This window comes from Bombina bombina, chromosome 4 (genome assembly GCF_027579735.1).
Source record: "Bombina bombina isolate aBomBom1 chromosome 4, aBomBom1.pri, whole genome shotgun sequence".
In the NCBI taxonomy this organism is placed as follows: domain Eukaryota; kingdom Metazoa; phylum Chordata; class Amphibia; order Anura; family Bombinatoridae; genus Bombina; species Bombina bombina.
Window position 1 is genome coordinate 587,410,290 of NC_069502.1, and position 27,978 is coordinate 587,438,267.

At 39.4% G+C, this 27,978-nt stretch overlaps 1 protein-coding gene across 1 annotated transcript in view; it reads right to left on the bottom strand.

The window, feature by feature from the left end:
- Window positions 1–320: 320 nt before the first annotated feature.
- FAXC (failed axon connections homolog, metaxin like GST domain containing) overlaps window positions 321–27,978 on the bottom strand; it is a 75,885-nt gene continuing 48,227 nt past the window's right edge. Inside the window, exons 4-6 of the mRNA XM_053709104.1 lie at window positions 17,248–17,465; window positions 15,547–15,663; window positions 321–1,610 (exon numbers count right to left, since the gene is read on the bottom strand). Coding sequence (XP_053565079.1) covers window positions 1,321–1,610; window positions 15,547–15,663; window positions 17,248–17,465 — 625 coding nt within the window. The 3' untranslated portion in view covers window positions 321–1,320. The remainder of the gene's footprint in view (window positions 1,611–15,546; window positions 15,664–17,247; window positions 17,466–27,978) is intronic.

The window sequence follows — 27,978 nt, forward strand, 5'->3', positions numbered from 1 at the left end:
GTTCTTGCACCCAGACCTGTCTGGGGTTAACTGCCTGTGACTCTGGGGACAGCACAGCTTCCTGTGAGTGCCCGTGAGCACCCAGGGCTGAGCATGTTGCAGGGTCATGGGATGTGTACCCGGTCCGGTATGAGAGTGCAGTCCCCTTCCGTGTTTTGTATATATATATATATATATATATATATCATAAGGATGGCCCCTAAAATGGTGGGATCGCTCATAGATTTTGAACAAATATATGGAGCCCTGTTATATATGCATTCTGTCTCTTTAATAACTGAACATACTGATCTATTTAAAAGTCAATCTATGAGAAGATCTTTTACTTATATGCATCCAAATTTTATTCATTTTCACCATATGTCATCAGTACAACATACAGTGAAATAACGTTGCTGTGAACATTTAATATATTCATACAAAAGACTGTTCAAAGAATTAGAAAAATCAAACCACTTTTTAGTGCAGGAGTGAAAGGAAAAAATAAAATTGCACTGTAATGTGTGAACATACTAAAAAACAATCTTATTTATCCATCACATTAAGATATATTTAATTACAATTTTCCTTTGTACTCTGTATCAGTTGAACATACATTTACTAGCCTAGTGATTTTACACATAATAAGTAAATGTTAAATATTTTTGGTACTACCACAGAGTTTGTCAACTCCAGTCCACAGGGAATACTAGCGGACCAGATTTTTATGATACCAGAACAAAAGCACAGGTGAAATAATCAGCTGATCAGTAACCATGGCTACTAACCTGCTCTCACCCAACAGCTGATTATTTTACCTGTGCTTCAGTTCAGATAATGAAAATCTGGCCTGTTGGTGGGGCCTGAGGACTGGAGTTGAAAAACACTGAACTACCATACGGTCACCATTCACACTTATAATCTTTTAACCACTATATTGCTCTCACATAAATGCGTCTTAATATACAGTATTGCACAAATTTAAATAATTGCCTAACTGCATGTATATTAATTCTTAATGATTGCCAGATATTAAAAAGATGATCAAGGCATGGTCTGAAAAAACTCTGCAGTTTTCTACAAAGTCTTCAGCTGTTTTACCTATCAATAAATAACCATGGAGATTCAAATGTTAACAACATTGGTAATATTCATTCAGCAACATTTTCACAAGGTTTGCTGTTTTGTTTCCCACAGGCAGTAAGGCTTATATTGACCAACAATGTGTGCAAAACCTGTATTAATATATTCTAACTAATCTACATAGGATGGCTTGTGTGCAAGGCCGAGCAGTGAGCCTTAAGTCCTGTTGTATCTATCAGTAGAAGAAGGCGTTGCATTTCACTTGCATTGTTCATGATCTGCAAGTTCATCCATGTCTACGTCTGAGTCAAAGAGTGACTGGCCAGTAAAATCTGTGTCAGGTGTTTGGGATATACTATTTTCTGTTGCATCCTCATCAAATGTCCCAGTCCTTGAATAGAAGCTGAAGTCCTGCAATGCGGTGTGTGTCCTGCTCTCCTCACCACTGTCATCTGTTTCATACACTGTGTTGTCATTGTCATCGTGCCATTCTGGCCAGAATTTCCTCCTTATTCTTTCACAATACATGGCCAGGTTGATGAGTTCACCTGGAACATTGGGAACAACAGGTGACTTTATTGTCAAACACACCATTTAATAAATGTGCAATTAATGTACAATAAATTCACAACAATAAAAAAATGTTGTATAATAAATGCAAAATAAAGTGCAGAAAATAAAAGGATGTGTGTATCACTTGTTTCTTCTTCGTGTTCTGTATAATTTATAACTCCTTCCGATAATATGTAAAAAATATAAAACAGAAAACACACAATAGTGTAATACAGTCTTAAAAATAAGTTCTGTCTTGTGCCAAACGTGTACTCACTCTTCTCAGAACTATGATCAGCTCTGATCTGTGTAGCAGGTCTGTATAGTGTATACCTCTCTGACAGGTTCCCTGTGTGTTTGCGTTCCCCTGCCCCATAGATGCGAAGATGTAGAAAGAGCTCTGATCAGCCCTATTAAATACGTAGGCCTGTACTTAACTCTGACATGCTTAGGTGTCCCATGTCTCCAGGAAAACAATGTAGGCACTATTTAGTCTAATACATATTTATTAAAACTATACCTAAAAGATTATTAATAGCTTAAAATAACAACTTTAAACAAGTCACTCCGGTCTACGGTCCATTTTTAGTTACCATTAACCTGGAATGTCAGGATGGCTACAGATGGCATCGGATTATTACCGCTATGTAACCAAAGTTGTGTATTTCTCCTAACGAAAAAAATGGTCAGCAACTGTTAGCAAAGAAATCTCCAAAATAATAACAAATTTTTATTGGATATTTTATTTTTTCATATTTTCCCTAACGAGTAATACTGTAAATGATAGAAGGGGAGAAGCGCGGACTCAAGTGCAGTATAAAAAGTTTTATTGTAAAATAAACAAATGACTAAATTACAAGATGGTGACAAAATAATAAATATTTTCTTATAAATTTAAGTTAGCAATATTTATTTAATAACAGGCTGTAACAAGCAATAAGTAGGCCATACAAAAAGATCATTATGTGACAGGTTTTAGAGCATCTATGGTCTATTGAAAATCTCGAGTTAACTACACCCATAGCTAAACACTTAAAGTGAATGTAAATTTTCATTAATGCCCACTCTCTCCCCTCCTATTTGCCATATCAATAGAACCGTTAGCCAGCAAAATTAGAGCAAACCCCAAAATTGAAGGCCGTCAAATTCAGAACTCAGAATACAAAAACTGGCTATGTATGCGGACCATGAGGCCCATTTATCAAGCTCCGAATGGAGCTTGAGGGCCCGTGTTTCTGGCGAGTCTTCAGACTCACCAGAAATGCAAGTTATGGAGCAGCGGTCTAAAGACCGCTGATCCATAACCTATCCACCTGCTCTGATGAGGCGGACCGAGATCGTCACAATTCAACCCGATCGAGTACGATCGGGTTGATTGACACCACCCTGCTGGCGGTCAATTGGCTGCGAATCTGCAGGGGGCGGCGTTGAACCAGCAGTTCACAAGAGCTGCTGGTGCAATGCTGAATACGGAGAGTGTATTGCTCTCCGCATTCAGCGAGGTCTGTCGGACCTGATCCGCACTGTCGGATTAGGTCTAACAGACCTTTGTTAAATATGCCTCCATGTCCTACTTACTCTAACACCATACAATCACTACCTGAAGTACTAAAGGAGATTAAGCAGTATGGCTCAGTCTTCAACTTCCATCTCAACCTAAACAAATAAGAGCTTTTCAACATTACCGAACCCCACACAAACTTTAACCTAATTAAGAAAACCTGTCCCATAAAAGTAGTTCACAACGAAATTCGCTACCTTGGCATAATCATTAAACCAACTCTGCCAGACCTAATTGAATCCAATTACAAAAATCTTAAAGAATAAATAGTCACTGACCTATCAAGTTGGAAAAAGAAAAACATTTCATGGCTTGGCCGTATTAACATAGTCAAAATGAATATCTTACATAGAGCTTTATATATTCTACAAACTATCCCTATTTCACCAACCAATCCACGCATCCAACACATACAAAATGCAATAGAAAAATACATCTGGCAGGGAATAAAACCCAGAATAAACAAACACACGCTATACAAATCCCACTCTACGGACGGGATGGGCTTGCAAAACCTACATACAGTACGTACAGACAGGCCATCTTACTACAGCGAATTACTGAATGGTGCCAAAATTTACAGCATAAGGGATGGGTAAAACTTGACTCAGACATTCTAAACTGTTGCAACGTGGGTTCCCTAGCCTGTATCCCACAGAAACATAGACCTTCCTTACTGGCCTCCTACCCACTAATAAAAGAGACCTTAAAAACTTGGGGTAAAATCGCTGCCACACAGAGCAACATTTATTCCCCTCTAATCCCGATACGTGATAACCCGACTACGAGCATTCAAACCTCCTCAACACTAGCTAGACATACACTACCATTAAGCAGAATAGCCATCTACAATGCATTGGCCCAGAACAAACTAAAAACACAAGACCTCAAAGAATGGGACCCTATCCTTTTTACCTCCTGGTTTCCCTGTGCTCAGCTATCACATTATGTCACCTCACATAGACACAAACTCTCGATCCTCAGACCACTGACACCACTTGAAACTCTATGCATACAAACATCCCCGCCAAAACACCTTATCTGCAAAATCTATGATCTGCTCCAACATAACGGTCTCAACAACCTCCCCTTGTATGTGCAGGGCTGGCATAAGGAGCTTGGACAAGAATTTGAACCTAAATTGGGGAGTAAAATCTTCAACATCACTAAAAAATGCTCAATTAAAGCCAGAACCCAAGAAGCTCAATACAAATTTCTGAGCAGATTGTACCTAGCCCCCCAAAGAGTAAAAAAGATATACCCCAACACCACAGGAAAGTGCTGGAGGGGCTGCGGAAGCGAGGGTTCAATGCTACATGTTTGGTGGAGCTGCCCCAAACTAGAAGGCTTCTAGAGAGAGGTCGCTGAAATTAACAAAAAATTTGAAATATCAATCCAACCAAACCCAGCACTCTGCTCTACCATGGTCTTCTAAAATTCAATAGCAAGCAAGATAAGTCACTCTTCATTATAATGCTTTATGGAGCAAAGACTCTGATTCCCAAAAGATGGAAAACCGACACTATCCCTAGTCTTTCAGACTGGAGGAAATTAATCACCACTCAGCTTCAACTTGAAATATACCATTATCTTAAGATAGGAAAACCTTATCTACACGAACGTATGCTCCTTACATGGGAAGGCACCCCCCTTTAATTTATTTCAACAACCAGAGAGACACAGCAACACCCCATGATACACGAGACTACACACCCAACAACCCTCTTTTTTGCCCTTCACCCCCCACCTCCTTAGAGAACTGCTTGTCCCCCTTTCCCCTCAATCCCCCCTTCCCCCCACTCCAGAACTGAAACCTCCCTCGATTGCCTTTGTCCCACACCTCTACCCTTTTAAAGAAACAGATTGTGAACGTCATAAGATAAATGTGTTCTTTTCAAATTGTTCTACACTATTTGTTTAGAACTATAGTTAAAAAATGTTAAAATAAATGCAAAACAATCTCAAGACCTAAAATGAACTACACGTCCTGCTGGAGACAATCATCCCCTCCAACGAAGGGATGACAACTCACTGCCTCAGAGACATTTGCAAATTCAAGATTACCAGCGGACTTTTATGCCATCAGAGAATCTCTTAAAGGACTTGATATATACAATATAATTTGTACCTAAACTGTTAACTGGCTACTTATATCTGTAACTTTTTTGAGTTTACCAATAAAGATTTGCATTTAAAAAAGAAAAAAAAAGAAAAAGAAATGGAAGTGCAGAACACTGTTATATTTCACACAGCCATTGGATGCACACTTTAGTGACCTATTTATAACTGTCCCTAATTGGCCACAGCAGAGAAAGAAACCTAAGTTACAACATGGCAGCACCCATTGCTTTATAGACACTAAAAGTTTACACTTATTTTTCAATATTAACTAACAAAACTTTAAAAAATACATCCACATGTTATTCTCAGACTAATCGTTTCTTTGAATGCATCAGTCTATCTAGCATTTCTTGATTATTAAATGTCCCTTTAAGCTACAATGTTTTTCTAAAGAAAAAAAATTAGATTTATTTACGTCCTTCTTTTGATGTCTCTGTGAGGTGTGAATAATTGGATACACTGCTAAAATAATGGACTGTCCAGTTGAATGCTGGACACCTGACAACCCTAATCATAGATAATATTTATAAAAAGTTGTTCAACAATACAATTAATTATGCTGAAAAATAAATAATCTGGGACATTTTTAGTAGAAAAATATAAATAAAAAATATAAAAATAAAAACATTTACAAAAAATAATAAACTTTCTCACTCATTTAAAAAATTATTTAGTACAGATTTACACAGTTGATTCCATTTTCATGGGACAAACATTTCCCACATAGGATCTGTGTTAGCATAATGTATTGTCCATGAGTAGGCACTAGATGGCAGTATAGCTCTATAAGACTAAGAAGATTTTTGCTTTTCAATTTTATTTTGGCAGTTTCAATAGCAAAACTAAGGTTATTGCACAATATATACATATAAGTGTATTCACAAAGACAGTTACACTATTATTTTTGTATTCCCTCCAGGAGAGGTGGTGAAGATACAGAAATAATATGTTGCAATGTAGGGCCAGTTGGATGTATATCCTGAACACTGTGAAGAGTGATAAGTCAACTGGCTCTTATAAATAAATATTTGTTGTGTTTTGATTGGGTAAAGGGAGCTGACCTCAGTGCTGAAGTTATGAATGTATGCTGGTAAATGTAATTATATCCGGCTTTTTGCCTGGAACTGTAGATGGCATCTGTTCATATCAAACTAATAAGTTTACACTTTAAGAACAAATAAGTGTTGCATTGGGCAGTTAAAAATTTGACCTTAGAGGATGAAATAATAAAAAGAGGATGCATGAATCTATTTAGAAAAAAAAAAAATCATTAAAAATACACTAAATAAAAGAAAATAAAGATATCAATAATTAAATGAAGAAAACGTTTTAAATATGCATATGTATGTGCGTGTGTTGGTTTTTATGGTTTACCGGGACATTTCACCTGAATACACACCACACTATGGGGACATTTGGGATTGTGAGGATAGGGCCACTGTCCTCATAATTTGTGCACCGTAGATACATTGTTCTTGCTCTAAATAACACATCAATTTTTCTCTTGATGTCCTGATATAACATAAAAACCTGAAATCTGTGTTTCTATGTATACCTCTAAGTATGTGTGTTTATGCCCCTGGAGTCTGGTTTTGGTACTGCAACAAGATGTCCTCATTTACCATAAAAACCTGAAATCTGTGTGTTTCTGTGTATACCTCTGTGTGTGTGTTTATGCCGCTTGAGTCTGGTTTTGGTACTGCAACAAGATACACAAGATGTCCTCATCCTATATAATAAAAGGCCAGGATGTTTGTCAGATGCAGTCATGCGTAGTAGATACTGTGCGAGGACAAACATACCTGGCCTTGAGCAGCAGAGAAAGTGTTTTTCGGAAGCTGCCGAGGAGGGGGCGTGGCAGGGCGGGATGGGGGTGTCGTGATGGGGACGTGGTCGGGTGTGTCGTGATGTGGGCGTGGTTGAGCAGGCGTGCCGTGATGGGGGCGTGACCGGCAGGCGTGACGAGTGAACGTGGCTGGGCAGGGGAGGAAGCAACAGAGGGGAGAGAGCAAAACCAAGGGGAGAAAGCAGGGGTCAAGTCCTACAAAAAAAGGGTGGGAACTCATTAAGACTTTCACCCCTCCCTCACAATTAATATTGTTTTGTACACACACTGTATTTATATGTATATAATCTATACACATTGGTTAATGAAAGCAAATTAAATCCAATGAAGGGTTGAATGGTTGCCTTTGGGCCTGAGACTCCTCCTCTGTCACAGAGTCTCAGCCACTTAAGATGCAATAGTCCTATTTCTACTAGGTGAGCTAAACAACCCCAAGCAAGCCACACAGAAATTTAAGCACCATGTGTTCCACAGATTGTGGGTGATAACACAGCAGGACCCCTGACAGGCTTTCATTTAGTGTATTGTAGGAAGTGTGACTGCCCATTACTAGAGGATCTCACTATCCCTCTAACCAGGCTGTGCTTCAGCTACTCCCACCAGCAGCAGTAGTGTTTACTGAAGTGTTTCTGTTCTCTGTACAGAGGGAACTTAGTTCCTCCTGCAAAAATAGTGCAGGAAGTCCGTTCCCATGCGTTCCCGCTCGACTTGACCCCTGGGAGAAAGCAAAAGAGAGGAAGGGGTGAGAGAGAGCAAAAGAGAAGAGGAGGAGAGAGAACAAAAGAGAGGAGGGAGAGAGAGCAAAAGAGAGGAGGAAAGAGAGATAGAGCAAAAGAGAGAGAGCGCAAAAGAGAGGGGGGAGAGAGATAGCAAAAGAGAGGGGGAGAGAGAGCAAAAGAGAGGGGGAGAGAGAGAGCAAAAGAGAAGAGGGAGAGAGAGAGAGAGAGAGAGAGAGAGAGAGATCAAAAGAGGGGGGAAAGAGAGAGCAAAAGAGAGGGGGGAAAGAGAGAGAGAGAGAGATAGCAAAAGAGAGGGGGGGAGAGAGAGAGCAAAAGAGAGGGGGAGAGAGCAAAAGAGAGGGGGGAGAGAGAGCAAAAGATAGGTGGAAAAATAGAGTAAAAGAGAGGGGGATAGAGAGCAAAAGAGAGGAGAGAGAGCAAAAGAGAGGGGTGTACAAAAGGCCAGGTATGTTCAGATGCAGTCATGCGCAGTAGAGACTGTGCAAGGACAAACATACCTGGCCTTGAGCAGCAGAGAAAGTGTTTTTCGGAAGCTGCCGTGGAGGGGGCATGGCAGGGCGGGATGGGGGTGTGGCTGGGTGTTGTGATGGGGACGTGGTCGGGCGTGTTGTGATGTGGGCGTGGCTGAGCGGACGTGCCGTGATGGGGGCATGACCAGCAGGCGTGAAGAGTGGGCGTGATTGGGCAGGGGAGAAAGCAACAGAGGGGAGAGCGCAAAACTGAGGGGAGAAAGCAGGGGTCAAGTCCTACAAAAAAAAGCGTGGGAACTCATTAAGACTTTCACCCCTCCCTCACAATTAATATTGTTTTGTACACACACTGTAGTTATATGTATATAATCTATACACTTTGGTTAATGAAAGCAAATTAAATCCAATGAAGGGATGAATGGTTGCCTTTGGGCCTGAGGCTCCTCCTCTGACACAGAGTCTCACCCACATAAGGTGCAATAGTCCTATTTCTACTAGGGGAGCTAAACAACCCCAAGCAAGCCACACAGAAATGTAAGCACCATGTGTTCCACAGATTGTGGGTGATAACACAGCAGGACCGCTGACAGGCTCTCATTTAGTGTATTGTAGGAAGTGTTACTGCCCATTACTAGAGGATCTCACTATCCCTCTAACCAGGCTGTGCTTCAGCTCCTCCCACCAGCAGAAGCAGTGTTTACTGAAGTGTTTCTGTTCTCTGTACAGAGGGGGGGGAAGAGAGAGCAAAAGAGAGAGAGAGCAAAAGAGAGGGGGGAAGAGAGAGAGAGATAGCAAAAGAGAGGGGGAGAGAGAGAGAGCAAAAGAGAGGTGGAGAAATAGAACAAAAGAAAGGGGGATAGAGAGCAAAAGAGAGGAGAGAGAGAGCAAAAGAGAGGGGGGAGAAAGAGCAAAAGAGAGGGGGGGAGAGAGATAGAGCAAAAAGAGAGGGGTAGAGAGAGAGAGCAAAAGAGAGGGGGAAGAGAGAGAGCAAAAGAGTGGAGGGAATGAGAGCAAAAGAGAGGGGGAAAGAGAGAGAGCAAAAGAGAGGGGGGAAGAGAGAGAGTAAAAGAGAGGGGGATAGAGAGAATAAAAGAGAGAGGAGAGAGAGCAAAAGAGGGGAGAGAGAGAGCAAAAGAGAGGGGATAGAGAGCAAAAGAGAGGGGATAGAGAGTAAAAGAGGGGAAGAGAGAGCAAAAGAGAGGAGGACACAGAGCAAAAGAGAAGGGGAGAGAGAGCAAAAGAGAAGGGGGAGAGGGAGCAAAGTACAGGGGGAGAGAGAGCAAAAGAGAGGGAGAGAGGGAGCAAAAGAGAGGGATAGAGAGAGCAAAAGAGGGGGAGAGAGAGAGCAAAAGAGGGGGAGAGAGAGAGCAAAAGAGGGGGAGAGAGAGAGCAAAAGAGGGGAGAGAGAGAGCAAAAGAGGGGAGAGAGAGCAAAAAAGAGGGAAGAGAGCAAAAAAGAGGGGGGAGAGAAAGAGAGCAAAAGAAAGGGGGAGAGAGCAAAAGAGAGGGGAGAGAGAGCAAAAGAGAGGGGAGAGAGAGCAAAAGAGGGGGAGAGAGAGCAAAAGAGAGGGGGAAGAGGGAGCAAAGTAGAGGGGGGAGAGAGAGCAAAAGAGAGGGAGAGAGGGAGCAAAAGAGAGGGAGAGAGAGAGCAAAATAGGAGGAGAGAGAGAGCAAAAGAGGGGGATAGAGAGAGCAAAAGAGGGGGAGAGAGAGAGCAAAAGAGGGGAGAGAGAGAACAAAAAAGAGGGGAGAGAACAAAAAAGAGGGGGGAGAGAAAGAGAGCAAAAGAAAGGGGGAGAGAGCAAAAGAGAGGGGAGAGAGAGCAAAAGAGAGGAGGAGAGAGAGCAAAAGAGAAGGGGAGAGAGAGCAAAAGAGAGGGGGAAGAGGGAGCAAAGTAGAGGGGGGAGAGAGAGCAAAAGAGAGGGAGAGAGGGAGCAAAAGAGAGGGAGAGAGAGAGCAAAAGAGGAGGAGAGAGAGCAAAAGAGGGGGATAGAGAGAGCAAAAGAGGGGGAGAGAGAGAGCAAAAGAGGAGAGAGAGAGCAAAAAAGAGGGGAGAGAGCAAAAAAGAGGGGGGAGAGAAAGAGAGCAAAAGAAAGGGGGAGAGAGAAAGAGAGCAAAAGATATGGGAGAGAAAGAGAGCAAAAGAGAGGGGGGAGAGAGAGAGCACAAAAAAGAGGGGGGAGAGAAAGAGAGAGCAAGGGGTGGGACCACGGTACTTTAAAAAATTGACCCGTGTACATGGGCTTTAGGACTAGTATAACATTAAAACCTAAATCTGTGTGTTTCTGTGACTGACAACAGCTAATGCAGCCAGTGGGAGAAAAGTCTTTCTTGCATTTATTGTTTCTCAAAGAAATTATATAATAAATTTTGTTAATAATATTACAAAGTCTCCAAGAAGTTATGTTTTAGGGATTAAAAGAGATAATGGCCTCTAGTTATCAAGCTGTCAATCGCAAATACGCTGGAATTCCGCAGCGTATTTGTGGCGAGGCTGATTCGCTTTAGTTATCAAGCCCTACAGACCGGCAAAAGTAGAATCTAGTGACGTAACCATACGATCCACCGGACTCAGTCCAACACAGATCGATGGTTACATCACTCCAGATGTTCCGAACGCAAGTTCGGCACAATCTGACTACTTTTGCTAGTTATCAAATAACTAGCAGGTACGCTCGCCACTATTCCGGGCCAGCGTACCTGGTTTTCAATCCACCGCCCTGGAGGCGGCGGATCACATAGGAATCAATGGGAGTCTGACAGCAGCGAGAGCTCATGTTCGCTGCTGCCCGATATCCCATTGATTCCTATGGGAAGTGTCTGCACCTAACACCCTAACATGTACCCCAAGTCTAAACACCCCTAATCTGGCCCCCCTACACCGCCGCCACCTACATTAAACTTATTAACCCCTAAACCGCCGCTCCCAGACCCCGCCGCCACCTATATTACATTTATTAACCCCTAATCTGGCCCCCCTACACCACCGCCACTTATATTATATCTATTAACCCCTAAACCTAAGTCTAACCCTAACCCCCCCATAACTTCAATATTATTTAAATTAATCTACATAAATATTCCTATAATTAAATAAATTATTCCTATTTAAAACTAAATACTTACCGATAAAATAAACCCTAAGATAGCTACAATATAATTAATAGTTACATTGTAGCTAGCTTAGGATTTATATTTATTTTACAGGCAATGTTGTATTTATTTTAACGAGGTACAATAGTTATTAAATAGTTATTAACTATTTAATAGCTACCTAGTTAAAATAACTACAAAATTACCTGTAAAATAAATCCTAACCTAAGTTACAATTACCCCTAACACTACACTATCATTAAATAAATTAAATTAATTAACTACAATTACCTAACATTAAATAAAATTAACTAAAAATAACTAAAGTACAAAAAAAACTCTAAATTACAGAAAATAAGCCCCCTAATAAAATAAAAAAGCCCCCCAAAATAATAAAATTCCCTACCCTAAACTAAATTACAAATAGCCCTTAAAAGGGCCTTTTGTGGGGCATTGCCCCAAAGTAATCAGCTCTTTTACCTGCCCTTAAAAGGGCTTTTTGCGGGGCATTGCCCCAAAGTAATCAGCTCTTTTACCTGTAAAAAAAAGAAATACAATACCCCCCCCAACATTACAACCCACCACCCACACACCCCTACTCTAAAACCCACCCAATCCCCCCTTAAAAAAACCTAACACTACCCCCTTGAAGATCACCCTACCTTGAGCCGTCTTCACCCAGCTGGGCACAAGCGGTCATCCGATCCATCCAGAAGTCTTCATCAAATCCGGGCAGAAGAGGTCCTCCAAGCGGCAGAAGTTTTCATCCAAGCGGCATCTTCTATCTTCAATCAACCAGAGCGGAGCGGAGCCATCTTGAATCCAGCCGACGCAGAGCCATCTTCTTCCATCGACGGCCTAACACCGAATGAAGGTTCCTTTAAATGACGTCATCCAAGATGGCGTCCCTTGAATTCCGATTGGCTGATAGGATTCTATCAGCAAATTGGAATTAAGGTAGGAAAAATCCGATTGGCTGATGCAATCAGCCAATCGGATTGAGCTTGCATTCTATTGGTTGCATTCTATTGGTAGACGCAATCAACCAATCGGATTTTTCCTACCTTAATTCCGATTGGCTGATAGAATCCTATCAGCCAATCGGAATTCGAGGGACGCCATCTTGGATGACGTCATTTAAAGAAACTGTCATTCGTCGTCGTGCTGGATGGATGCTCCGCGCCGTATGTCTTCAAGATGGAGTTGCTCCTCGTCGGATGGATGAAGATAGAAGATGCCGCTTGGATGAAGCCTTCTCCCGGTCCGGATGTCCTCTTCTACTCGGATAGGATGAAGACTTCTGCCGGTCTGGATGTCCTCTTCCGCCCCATCGGATGAAGACTTCTGGACGGATCGGAGGACCACTTGTGCCTGGCTGGGTGAAGACGGCTCAAGGTAGGGTGATCTTCAATGGGGTAGTGGTTTTTTAAGGGGGTATTGGGTGGGTTTTAGAGTAGGGGTGTGTGAGTGGTGGGTTTTAATGTTGGGGGGTATTGTATTCTTTTCTTACAGGTAAAAGAGCTGATTACTTTTGGGCAATGCCCCGCAAAAGGCCCTTTTAAGGGCTATTTGCAATTTAGTATAGGGTAGGGCATTTTATTATTTTGGGGGGCTTTTTTATTTTATATCGGGTCTTAGATTAGGTGTAATTAGTATAAACTTCTTGTAAATTTGGGGGGTTTTTTCCTGTAATTTAGTGTTTGTTTGTTTTCGTAATTTAGTTTATTGAATTTAATTGTGATTAATTGTAGGTAGTTTAGGTAATTTATTTAATGATAGTGTAGTGTTAGGTGTAATTGTAACTTAGGTTAGGATTTATTTTACAGGTAATTTTGTAATTATTTTAACTAGGTAGCTATTAAATAGCTATTAACTATTTAATAGCTATTGTACATAGTTAAAATAAATACAAAGTTGCCTGTAAAATAAATATAAATCCTAAGCTAGCTACAAATGTAACTATTAGTTATATTGTAGCTATCTTAGGGTTTATTTTATCGGTAAGTATTTAGTTTTAAATAGGAATCATTTATTTAATTTTAGTCAATTTATTTAGATGTATTTAAATTATATTTAAGTTAGGGGGGGTTAGGTTTAGACTTAGGTTTAGGGGTTAATACCTTTAATATAGTAGCGGCGACGTTGGGGGTAGCAGATTAGGGGTTAATAAATGTAAGTAGGTGTCTGCGATGTTAGTGCAGGCAGATTAGGGGTTAATACAATTTAACTAGTGTTTGCGAGGCGGGAGTGCAGCGATTTAGGGGTTAATACATTTATTAAAGTGGCGGCAATGTCTGGTCGGCAGATTAGGGGTTAATAAATGTAGGCAGGTGGCGGCGACGTTGGGGTCGGCAGATTAGGGGATAATAAATATAATATAGGTGTCGGCGATGTTAGGGGCAGCAGATTAGGGGTTCATAGGTATAATGTAGGTGGCAGCGATGTCCGGTCGGCAGATTAGGGGTTAAAAAAAAATATTATAGTGTTTGCCTTGGTTTAGGGGTTAATAGGTAGTTTATGGGTCTTAGTGTACTTTTTAGCACTTTAGTTAAGAGCTTTATGTTCCAGCGTTAGCCCATAAAACTCTTAACTACTGACTTTTAAATGCGGTAGGAGTCTTGACAGGAGAGGGTCTACCGCTCACTTCTTCCAAGACTTGTAATACCGGCGTTAGGCAAGTCCCATTAAAAAGATAGGATACGCAATTGACGTAAGGGGATTTGCGGTAGCCTCGAGTCGCGGAAGAAAAGTGAGCGGTACACCTGTACCTGCCTGACTCGTAATACCAGCGGGCGTTAAAAAGCAGCATTAGGATCCATTAATGCTGCTTTTTAAGGCTGACGCCAAACTCGTGATCTAGCCGTTCGTTTTTTGGAACTTTGTAATGTTTTAATGTAGAATTAAATTATTTGAGTAGGGTTAGGTGTTTAAATATATAATATATTTATTTTAATTTGTAGTTTTATGTTATTTTAGTATAAAAGTTAGGTTAGATTAATTATTAATTTAATTTAGTTTAATGTAATTTTATTATAATAGTTAGGGTAGGTTAATTAATAGTTTAATATAGTTTAATGCAATTTTATTATAATAGGTTAGATTAATTAGTAATTTAATATAGTTTAATGTAATTTTATTATAACAGTTATGGTAGGTTAATTAGTAGTTTAATATAGTTTAATTTAATTTTAAAGGTAAGTTTAAATTTATTACAAGATATGAATGAGTTAATATTTAATATAAAGTTAACGGGATGTTAGGTTTAGGGATTAATAGGTTAATTTAGTTTATGGCAATGTGGGGGGCTGGCGGTTTAGGGGTTAATACATTTAGTCAGTTGCGGTGGGCTCCGGGACCGACAGGATAGGGGTTCATAACTTTATGTAGGTGGCGGCGGTATAGGGGGTGGCAGATTAGGAGTTGATAAGTATAATGTAGGTGGTGGTGGACTCTGGGAGCGGCAGTTTAGGGGTTAATAAGTTTATTTAGTTGCAGCGGGGTCCGGGAGCGGCGGGATAGGGGTAAATAACTTTTATTTAGGTGGCGGCGGTGTAGGGGGCGGCAGATTAGGGGTGTTTAGACTCGGGGTACATGTTAGGGTGTTAGGTGTAAACATAACTTTTATTCTCCCATAGGAATCAATGGGATATCGGGCAGCAGCGAACATAAGCTTTCGCTGCTTTCAGACTCCCATTGATTCCTATGGCATCCGCCACCTCCAGGGCGGCGGATTGAAAACCAGGTACGCTGGGCCGGAATAGCTGCGAGCGTACCTGGTAGTTATTTGATAACTAGCAAAAGTAGTCAGTGCCGAATTTGCATTCGGAACATCTGTAGTGACGTAAGCATCGATCTGTGTCGGACTGAGACCGGCGGATCATATGTTATGTCACAAATTTCTACGTTTGCCGGTCTGTAGCCTTTGATAAATAAGGCGAATCAAGCTCTCCACAATTACGCTGCGGAATTCCAGCGTATTTGCGGTTGACGGCTTGATAGGCCTATGTCTAATTTAAAACTAGAATATTTTCTTAGCAACTCAATAATTATGATTTATACTCTGTTCTTTTTCCATTTCTTGTTAGCAGCTTTTTTCTTTTACCTTTAATTAGCCTCTCAGGTCTTGTCCCTGGTAAAGTCCACATTGCTTGAGCCAAATGACCAAACACTGTGGCATCTAAGGTTGAAAACTTTGGTCCCATGAGGTATTTTTTATCACCTGAAACAAAACAATGTTTAAACAAACACACATTAATCGACTTGTTAAAGGGTCGTGAAACCCCAAAAAAATATTTCATGATTTAGACACAGCATAAATTTTGAACAACTTTTCAATTTACTTCTATTATCAAATTTGCTTCATACTTTTGGTATTCTTTGTTGAAGGAGCAGTAATACACAACTGGGAGCTAGCTGAAAACCTTAGGTGAGTTAATGACAAAAGCCATATATGTGCAGCCACCAATCAGCAGCTAGCTTCTTTTAGTACATTAAAGCTCCTAGCAATACCAAAATAATGAAGCCAATTAGATAGCAGGAATATATATTAATGTTGTTTAAACTTGCATGCATTAACTCATTAAAGTTTAATTTTGACTTTACTGTCCCTTTAAATAAATCAACACTAAAAAAAAAAATTGGTAGTAGTTATATTTATGGCATTTACAATTAACTGAACCATAAAAATATAGTAACATGGACCTAGCTCGTATGTGAGCCACTGCAGCTAGCAACAAAACTGCAGCATAGCAACAGCCCTGTCACAATCAATAACTGTGTGTCAGCTGCTGAAGAAAGCAACCAGCTCAAGCTGTGTAGCAGCTGCTGATTAATAGAAACAGCAATCACTTTCTACAGAAGCTGCTAAGACATAACCCTACTAATAGCTGCTAAGACATAACCCTACTAATAGCTGCTAAGACATAACCCTACTAATAGCTGCTAAGACATAACCCTACTAATAGCTGCTAAGACATAACCCTACTAATAGCTGCTAAGACATAACCCTACTAATAGCTGCTAAGACATAACCCTACTAATAGCTGCTAAGACATAACCCTACTAATAGCTGCTAAGACATAACCCTACTAATAGCTGCTAAGACATAACCCTACTAATAGCTGCTAAGACATAACCCTACTAATAGCTGCTAAGACATAACCCTACTAATAGCTGCTAAGACATAACCCTACTAATATACACCCTAGCTGTGATCCTGCCCCAGTGACATACCCCTATAAACCAGCAGACCTTCCACTCAACCACCCAAACATCTATTCAAAGAATGTACATGTTCCATTTTAACAGTGATCCTGACCATCATTCAGATACTTTCAGGTGGGTAGAGGAGACTCAGCGTGCAGTGAGCTACAGTCAAGGGGGCTCTTTGGCTGATGGCCATAAATATGTTTTAGGACATATTTTTAAATAAAGTACATTTTTGTTTTTTAAGAAGCATTGGGAGAAGTGATAGATGTTACTGGTTCTGTATTAATGGTTTCACAAAGGCACAGATAGAATTAGTGGGGTTGCATGTGGGGGTATCATGTGAGTGTTTGTTACTGGCAGAGGGGCCATAGTTGAGGTTTTGGTGGGGAGTCATCTGGAGAGACTCTGTTTGCCATTATGGGGGTATTGTTCTGGGACAATGTTAACAAATAATAATAATAATAATAGTAACAAATGCAGAATATTAACTTTTATTAGCTTTGTTTCCAATACAATATGAAGCTGCGACTGAAGTGGCCATGGGCTTTATATTATAAATAGGTAAAGCGATGTACTGTAATGTGTTGTACTTTACCTAGTAACCCAGCTAGAGATCTCATATCTTTCTCCATCAGCGTGTAAATTTCTTCTTCAGAGAAGCGCCCGATGCCTTGCCCGTACATTTCTCGTTTCACTATGCCTTTTGTAAGGTGGCATAGAATCCATTTCAGTAAATCACTAAGGGGTCCATTAATAGACAGCATTTTCTGGGTCTCATGTAGATTGTCCACCCACTGGCAATATGCTAATGTCCTGCAAGAACACAAACATTTCAGTTTTATATATTCTACCTTCACTAGTTTTTGTGTTAACACAAATATTTAACCAAGTTTGATCTCCTTCTTGCATATTTTTGGCAACTGTAGATGATATCAGCAAGAGATGTTATTATTAGACATAAGCAATATTATCACTCTCTTATAAATGTATAATTGGAAAGATGTAGGTTTAGAGCTGTAATACTGAATATAATGCTAAACTGTGCTAAGCAGTTAATTCCAAGACGATGGAAAAGTGTAGATATTCCATCTAGAGAGGAATGGATAAACTCCATAACTTTAACATTATCCTTGGAGAAGTACCATTATGGTTTGGTGCATAAATTGGAAGAATATTATGCTATTGTGTTTATATGGGAAGAATACTTGTATGCTGAAAAAGCAATGAGCTCATGATGCCTTTGACATTGAACTATTTAAAAATACTAACTCTGTATCGGCTAGATTTAGAGTTTTGTCGGTAAGGACCAGCGTAGCTAACGCCGGCTTTTTTCTGGCCGCACCATAAAAATAACTCTGGTATTGAGAGTCCACATAAAGGCTGCGTTAGGCTCCAAAAAAGGAGCGTAGAGCATATTTAACGCAGCTTCAACTCTCGATACCAGAGTTGCTTACGCAAGCGGCCAGCCTCAAAAACGTGCTCGTGCACGATTCCCCCATAGAAAACAATGGGGCTGTTTGAGCTGAAAAAAAACCTAACACCTACAAAAAAGCCGCGTTCAGCTCCTAACGCAGCCCCATTGTTTGCTATGCGTAAACACTTCCTACGTCTGCACCTAACACTCTAACATGTACCCCGAGTCTAAACACCCCTAACCTTACACTTATTAACCCCTATTCTGCCGCCCCCGCTATCGCTGACCCCTGCATATTATTATTAACCCCTAATCTACCGCTCCAGACACCGTCGTTACTTACATTATCCCTATGTACCCCTAATCTGCTGCCCTAACATCGCCGACCCCTATATTATATTTATTAACCCCTAATCTGCCCCCCACAACGTCGCCTCCACCTGCCTACACTTATTAACCCCTAATCTGCCGAGCGGACCTGAGCGCTACTATAATAAAGTTATTAACCCCTAATCCGCCTCACTAACCCTATAATAAATAGTATTAACCCCTAATCTGCCCTCCCTAACATCGCCGACACCTAACTTCAATTATTAACCCCTAATCTGCCGACCGGAGCTCACCGCTATTCTAATAAATGTATTAACCCCTAAAGCTAAGTCTAACCCTAACACTAACACCCCCCTAAGTTAAATATAATTTACATCTAACAAAATTAATTAACTCTTATTAAATAAATTATTCCTATTTAAAGCTAAATACTTACCTGTAAAATAAATCCTAATATAGCTACAATATAAATTATAATTACATTGTAGCTATTTTAGGATTAATATTTATTTTACAGGCAACTTTGTAATTATTTTAACCAGGTACAATAGCTATTAAATAGTTAAGAACTATTTAATAGTTACCTAGTTAAAATAATTACAAAATTACCTGTCAAATAAATCCTAACCTAAGTTACAATTAAACCTAACACTATACTATCATTAAATTAATTAACTAAAATACCTACAATTACCTACAATTAAACCTAACACTACACTATCAATACATTAATTAAATACAATATCTACAAATAACTACAATGAAATAAACTAACTAAAGTACAAAAAATAAAAAAGAACTAAGTTACAAAAAATAAAAAAATATCTACAAACATAAGAAAAATATTACAACAATTTTAAACTAATTACACCTAATCTAAGCCCCCTAATAAAACAACAAAGCCCCCCAAAATAAAAAATGCCCTACCCTATTCTAAATTACTAAAGTTAAAAGCTCTTTTACCTTACCAGCCCTGAACAGGGCCCTTTGCGGGGCATGCCCCAAGAAGTTCAGCTCTTTTGCCTGTAAAAAAAACATACAATACCCCCCCCCCAACATTACAACCCACCACCCACATACCCCTAATCTAACCCAAACCCCCCTTAAATAAACCTAACACTAAGCCCCTGAAGATCTTCCTACCTTGTCTTCACCATACCAGGTTCACTGATCGGTCCTGAAGAGCTCCTCCGATGTCCTGATCCAAGCCCAAGCGGGGGGCTGAAGATGTCCATGATCCGGTAGAAGTCTTCATCCAAGTGGGGCAGAAGAGGTCTTCGATCCCATTGAAGTCTTCATCCAGGCGGCATCTTCTATCGACATCCATCTGGAACGGAGCGGCAGCATCCTGAAGACCTCCGACGCGGAACATCCATCCTGGCCGACGACTGAACGACGAATGACGGTTCCTTTAAATGACGTCATCCAAGATGGCGTCCCTCGAATTCCGATTGGCTGATAGGATTCTATCAGCCAATCGGAATTAAGGTAGGAATATTCTGAATGGCTGATGGAATCAGCCAATCAGAATCAAGTTCAATCCGATTGGCTGATCCAATCAGCCAATCAGATTGAGCTCGCATTCTATTGGCTGTTCCGATAGAAGATGCCGCCTGGATGAAGACTTCAATCGGATGGAAGACCTCTTCTGCCCCGCTTGGATGAAGACTTCAATCGGATGGAAGACCTCTTCTGCCCCGCTTGGATGAAGACTTCTACCGGATCATGGACATCTTCAGCCCCCCGCTTGGGCTTGGATCAGGACATCGGAGGAGCTCTTCAGGACCGATCGGTGAACTTGGTATGGTGAAGACAAGGTAGGAAGATCTTCAGGGGCTTAGTGTTAGGTTTATTTAAGGGGGGTTTGGGTTAGATTAGGGGTATGTGGGTGGTGGGTTGTAATGTTGGGGGGGGTATTGTATGTTTTTTTTACAGGCAAAAGAGCTGAACTTCTTGGGGCATGCCCCGCAAAGGGCCCTGTTCAGGGCTGGTAAGGTAAAAGAGCTTTTAACTTTAGTAATTTAGAATAGGGTAGGGCATTTTTTATTTTGGGGGGCTTTGTTGTTTTATTAGGGGGCTTAGAGTAGGTGTAATTAGTTTAAAATTGTTGTAATATTTTTCTTATGTTTGTAGATATTTTTTTATTTTTTGTAACTTAGTTCTTTTTTATTTTTTGTACTTTAGTTAGTTTATTTCATTGTAGTTATTTGTAGGTTTTGTATTTAATTAATGTATTGATAGTGTAGTGTTAGGTTTAATTGTAGGTAATTGTAGGTATTTTATTTAATTAATTTAATGATAGTATAGTGTTAGGTTTAATTGTAACTTAGGTTAGGATTTATTTGACAGGTAATTTTGTAATTATTTTAACTAGGTAACTATTAAATAGTTCTTAACTATTTAATAGCTATTGTACCTGGTTAAAATAATTACAAAGTTGCCTGTAAAATAAAAATTAATCCTAAAATAGCTACAATGTAATTATAATTTATATTGTAGCTATATTAGGATTTATTTTACAGGTAAGTATTTAGCTTTAAATAGGAATAATTTATTTAATAAGAGTTAATTAATTTCGTTAGATGTAAATTATATTTAACTTAGGGGGGTGTTAGTGTTAGGGTTAGACTTAGCTTTAGGGGTTAATACATTTATTAGAATAGCGGTGAGCTCCGGTCGGCAGATTAGGGGTTAATAATTGAAGTTAGGTGTCGGCGATGTTAGGGAGGGCAGATTAGGGGTTAATACTATTTATTATAGGGTTAGTGAGGCGGATTAGGGGTTAATAACTTTATTATAGTAGCGCTCAGGTCCGCTCGGCAGATTAGGGGTTAATAAGTGTAGGCAGGTGGGGGAGACGTTGTGGGGGGCAGATTAGGGGTTAATAAATATAATATAGGGGTCGGCGGTGTTAGGGGCAGCAGATTAGGGGTACATAAGGATAACGTAGGTGGCGGCGCTTTGCGGTCGGCAGATTAGGGGTTAATAAGTGTAGGTAGCTGGCGGCGACATTGTGGGGGGCAGGTTAGGGGTTACTAAATATAATATAGGGGTCGGCAGTGTTAGGGGCAGCAGATTAGGGGTACATAAGGATAACGTAGTTGGCGTTCGGCAGATTAGGGGTTAAAAAAATTTAATCGAGTGTCGGCGATGTGGGGGGACCTCGGTTTAGGGGTACATAGGTAGTTTATGGGTGTTAGTGTACTTTAGAGTACAGTAGTTAAGAGCTTTATGAACCGGCGTTAGCCCAGAAAGCTCTTAACTTCTGACTTTTTTCCTGCGGCTGGAGTTTTGTCGTTAGAGTTCTAACGCTCACTTCAGCCACGACTCTAAATACCGGAGTTAGAAAAATCCCATTGAAAAGATAGGATACGCAATTTACGTAAGGGGATCTGCGGTATGGAAAAGTTGCGGCTGAAAAGTGAGCATTAGACCCTTTTTTGAGTGAATCCAAATACCAGAGTTAGCCTAAAACCAGCGTTAGGAGCCTCTAACGCTGGTTTTCACGGCTAACGCCAAACTCCAAATCTAGGCCTAAGTCTATCCATACTTGAATTAATAGAATTATATTGATGATGTATTGTTTGTGTAGCAGCTGAGACTTGAAATGTATTATCGTATTACAACTGTTATTGTTTTGATTTATATCAATAAAGAAAACTTTTCAAAAAAAAAAAATGTATAATTGGAAGCAAACAGTTCTGATTAAATTGTATGTTTCTATTTTTAGTTGTTTGTTAAGGCTTACACAGTAATACCCAGAATGTTTAAAGGGACATGAAACCCACATTTTTTCTTTCGTGATTTAGAAAGAACATGTGATTTTAAACAACTTTCTAATTTACTTCTATTATCTATTTTGCTTTATTCTCTTGATATCCTTTGCTGAAAAGTATATCTAGGTAGGCTTAGTAGCTTCTAATTGGTGGCTGGACATAGATGCCTCATGTGATTGGCTCACCCATGTGCATTACTTTTTCTTCAGCTAAGAATATCTAAAGAATGAAGCAAATTCTATAATAGAAGTAAATTGGAATGTTGTTTAAAATTATATTCTCTACCTGAATCGTGAAATAAAATGTTTGGGTTTAGTGTCCCTTTAATTATGGTTGCATTGACACATGAAAGAGCAAACAGTGGCCACCCTTTCTTTGGTTCTCTAAGTAGTGGAATCTTAATAGTAATTAATATGCATTTTTTTGAGTAATCTTTTTATTCATGTCTCATGCAACAGTGGGGATAATGACCATATTTATGTGCCTGCTCCTTGGTAGGTATTTTGTTCTGATCATAGCGAAATATTGGTGATGTGGTTTTTGTGATTTTACAAATTAGGGTCATACTTTGAATATTTATGTGCATCTTTTAGAAATTGTATTGCACTGACAACTTCAGTTTCCCAGCTTCATAACTTTCTATGAGCCTGATGATTAAAGATTTGAGATAAATTATATTGCAGAATTAACAAGGGCTTTAACTCAATGAATTTTATAAGGAAAATGACAGAACCTGGAAGTTCCAGAGAGAAATGAAAAATGCCTTCCATAGAAAGTAATGATGTTCTCTAGGGTACAGAATTTCACAGGGAAGATTGGAGTCAATAGGAGAACACATGAATTAAACTGAAATGTTTTCACTACAATTTAACTTGCTTTTGCCTATAGTTTAGTATGTATTACTTTTCTCTCAGTTAAATAAGTGTATTGTGAATTTTGTGCAAACTATGCCTACATACAGCTGGCAAGAAAAATCAGAGAGACCATGAGAATTGGGAGAGAGCTTGAGACATACCCTGTGAACTCCCCTGTTCAGCCCAAGGAATTACCCTGTCCCTCCCACTTTCTGAAGCTGTTAATTGTAAAGCAAATACAAAGTGCAATGTAATGTGTACAAGATACACATAAATATACAAAGTATGACCATAATTTGTTAAAGTAACTGATAATTTATCTTGGTTATTTTGTGCAAGTTCATATAATTATGGTGTACAGTTGTATGTGAACTAAAGGGAAGATAATTTTGATAAATGTGTGTGTATCCCACCCCAAAAAAATGTTCAGCGGATACCCATCAAATAGTATCATATGCTCACTTCCTGCAAATGCTTGTTGGAAAATATGTGCTTGCAACTAATGCTTATTGACTGATACACACTCCCTAGTTAGTTGATAGGTACAATGGCCACTAGCACAAAGTACACAACAGATGCTACTCTATTAGTTGCAGTTTAATTTTAAACAGTGTTGACTTCACACACAAAAAAATCAATGTTAAAATGCTGCTATTTCTTAAGGATGATAGAAAAACTTAAATTTCAATGCCCATTTAAGCAATAACAATTTCTCAAATGAAAACTATATATAAATTCTACAGCGCTACTCTCTGTGGGTAAATACACAATTTAGTAGACCAGTTTGTATAAGCCCAATAATGCCTACAGAAGTACAGTATTACAAATGCAGCCTATGCACACAAATTGAGATACACAGACTTATATACGGTTTCGTGGGAGGTGTATAATGTCCATACAATCTCTGCGTTATACCGCAATTATTATATAGCAGTATTTTAGGAACCAATGATTGACAACAGCAAAGAAACTTCTAATGGTGAGTCCTTAAGCGGTCTCTCAGTTCACTTACTTCTGTGTCCTCAATCGTATGAGGTAAGTGATGAGTGGTATAGACAGGTCCCAAATGGAACAAGATTCCTTCCGTTTTAGCCAATTTCTTTTCCTCAGGCTCACTTCAGCGTTACCCTTCCTTCTCTTTTCCCCCTCTTATATACGATTAGCCCGCTTGTCACAGGAACTCCAGTATGTATATTTTAGGGATAAAGAAGGGGACCAAACATAGTGTGATACCGTACAATCAGTGTATAATTTATTACAAATAAAAAGTGGTACTCACAAGTCTGTCCTCAAACATATGAGGTATAGATACAGCGTATAAAAATATCAGTAAAAGTTCAGCTGGAACTCAGTGCCCGCGGGACACCACAGTAGAACCAGGCAATATACATTGTTTTTGGGAACAGCCAGATCCAACACCCAGGCTACCTGGGTGTTGGATCTGGCTAATCGTATATAAGAGGGCTAATCATATATAAGAGGGGCTAATCGTATATAAGAGGGGGAAAAGAGAAGGAAGGGTAACGCTGAAGTGAGCCTGAGGAAAATAAATTGGCTAAAACGGAAGGAATCTCGTTCCATTTGGGACCTGTCTATACCACTCATCACTTACCTCATACGATTGAGGACACAGAAGTAAGTGAACTGAGAGACCGCTTAAGGACTCGCCATTAGAAGTGTCTTTGCTGTTGTCAATCATTGGTTCCTAAAATACTGCTATATAATAATTGCGGTATAACGCAGAGATTGTATGGACATTAATTATACACCTCCCATGAAACCGTATATAAGTCTGTGCATCTCAATTTGTGTGCATAGGCTGCATTTGTAATACTGTACTTCTGTAGGCATTATTGGGCGTATACAAACTGGTCTACTAAATTGTGTATATACCCACAGAGAGTAGCGCTGTAGAATTTACACTATCTTTCTTATCTAATACTTATCCAGTGTCCAGAATTTAAAGGGCAAACTCTGAACACTTTTACACTGTTCATTCCAGCAGCTTCTCTCCATTACCTACACAATTGTGCGCCTCCAGCACAGTTGCCTGTCCCTACAAGCACTGTGCTTCAAAAAAGTCTCTTATTTACTTTTACATATATATAAAGAGAGAGAGAGAGAGTTGAGTTTTTTGAGTTCAGCGCACATAGAATGGAGAAAAACAAAAACAAATTATGGTGCAGTATGTCAGTACTAGGCAATCAAAAACTAAAAGTGAGATTTAAATGCTGTAAGTACAGCTGAAAGTAAATTCCTTGTGGTGGTTTTGAGCTCTGAAAAGCTCTCAGAGTTCAGGTGGATAAGTTGGTGTTTATGATGGAAAACCGTAATAAATAGTTACATGAACTGCTGTAAATACAGCTAGATGATGATTCCTTTTGGTTTTTTGAGCTCTAGATAGCTCACAATATCTGGATGGATGTGGATTCTTAAGCCTGTCAGTGACAGGGTCCGTTGCTGAAGTGTTTGAAGCTTGGTCTCCCTGGACAGGAAGTGATGTCACGCCCACTTCTGACGTATTGTGAGCTATCTAGAGCTCAAAAAACCTCAAGGAATCATCATCTAGCTGTATTTACAGCAGTACATGTAACTATTTATCACGGTTTTCCATCATAAACACCAACTTATCCACCTGAACTCTGGGAGTTTTCAGAGCTCAAAACCACCACAAGGAATTTACTTTCAGCTGTACTTACAGCATCCTATACCACAATATCACTAACTTTTATCAGCTAGCTGTTTTTGCACCAGCCCTGATAAAAAAAACTCACTACTGGATTTAAAGAAATATACTATATTTCATCTGCTCACCTATTTCTGTCCCTGATCTGGACTATTATTAAAGAGGATTTCTGTTTATCATTTTTTATTGGACATTGGAAAATAAAAGTGTTTTTATTTTAAATTTCACTTTGTGTCCTTGCAAGCATCATTTATACACATCTCATGAGTGCTGCAATTAATATCCACAATTGATCTCATAGTATGTAAACTGAGCACTAATTGGTTTGCATACATAAAGTTTATACCATACTCCAGAGAGGAGAAGCCTTTCAAGTATAAAGAAGGGGAAAAGAAATAAACAGCAACAAGAAAAGAAATCCAGCAAAAAGAATTAAAGTGTCTCTACCTAACTCCAGAGAGGAGAAGTTTGTCTGAAATACCAACATATTTCTACTCCAGGGATATCAAGATTTCCACCTGCTAAAAGTTTCTGCATACCAGCTGGAAACATCTTTACCACAGATAGGGATTACATCCCTTCCATGATTCCAACATACCTCACATGTTTGAGGTTAAACAAGGTGAGCACATTTAAATCTCACTTTTAGTTTTTGATTGCCTAGTACTGACATACTGCACCATACTTTGGTTTTGTTTTTGTTTTTCTCCATTCTATGTGCGCTGAACTCTGAAACTCAACTCCATACCTTTTTCCTTCACATTCCATTTGATGATAGGGGAATATTCAGAAACTAGCTGCCATTGAAATATATCAGGAGGAACTATTTAGAGCAAAATAACCACTTGCAACGTACACAGCGCAGATCAAGAAACACCCAAGCAATATATATATATATGTATAGATATATATATATATATATATATATATATATATATATATCTTTTATATAGGTGGCGAGAGTCCTCAAGCTAGTTACTGATGGGATATACATTCCTACCAGGAGGGAGCAAGGTTTCTCAAACCTCAAATGCCTATAAATACACCTCCCACCTCACTCATACCTCATGATGTGCTTGATTTCTTCAGTGAAAGGTGCTTCTAAGCATATTGAAGCCCAGATCCTCTCTAAGTGCAGTGTTTGTCTGAGGAATGTGAAGCGAGCATTGCCTGATGATACCATGCTTTCGCCTATGGGAAAGCTTTTTATAAGGCTTTCTGTAAATTGGTTGCAGTGATTCATCTGTGGCCTCCCTTAATAGATCGACATTATACTCTTGTACTATTACCTCTGCTGATATGTTTCAGTACTGGTTTGGCTGTCTGCTATATGTGGATGGGTGTCTTAAAGGTAAGTATGAAAATTAATATTTTTTAACAAAAACACTCTCAGCTATGGATTAGGCACTTTTTAAGTAAAGTTGTTATATATTGTTTATATATGCCTTAAGTCAATTATTTAGTGCTCCTTATATATTATAGCTGCACAACAGGTTTGTTCGAGTCTGAAACATATCTTAGTATGTCTTAGCATCTCTTGGCATGTATGGGCATGTCTTAAAAAAAAAAATCATGTCTTTCCAAATCACCCTGTGTTTTCATTTTTTTGTTAAAAGCTATATGCAGCACTTGTTATATCACTGCTTATTTCAATTGCTTTTTTTCAGTGCTTTTTTTATATATTAGCACTGTTTCCCACTCTCTCAAGCCTGCTTTATATAGGAGCATAGATATAAAATTGCAAACTATTTATATATTTTTTTATTTTTCGTTTTTTTGCAACTATGTCTCAAACTGAACCTGCCTCAGAAGTTACCATAGAAACTAAGCTGCTTGAACATATTTCTACAAAAAGATAAGTGTGTTTGTTGTTAAAGGCTGATCTGATTTCTTCAGCTCAATTATGTGGCTATTGTTTTAATATTTTGTTATATTCTGACAATATTTCTATGAGTATAAAAATCACTCAGCCAGATTACGAATTTTGCGTTATGAGCGGCTCGGTAATAACTTGCAAGTTATTTCCACCATTCACCTTTAAAAGTGCTGTTATTACAGGTTTTCCAAAAACCTGCGTTAGCGGGCAATATGGTTGCGTTGAGCTCCATACCGCACACAAATATCAGCACTGCTTTGAGCTGGTTTTACGTGCTCGTGCACGATTTCCCCATAGACATCAATGGGGAGAGCCGGCTAAAAAAAGCATAACACCTGTGTGACGGATACCCCGGATACCCCGACTGGGAAGCTCCACCAAACGGGTCCT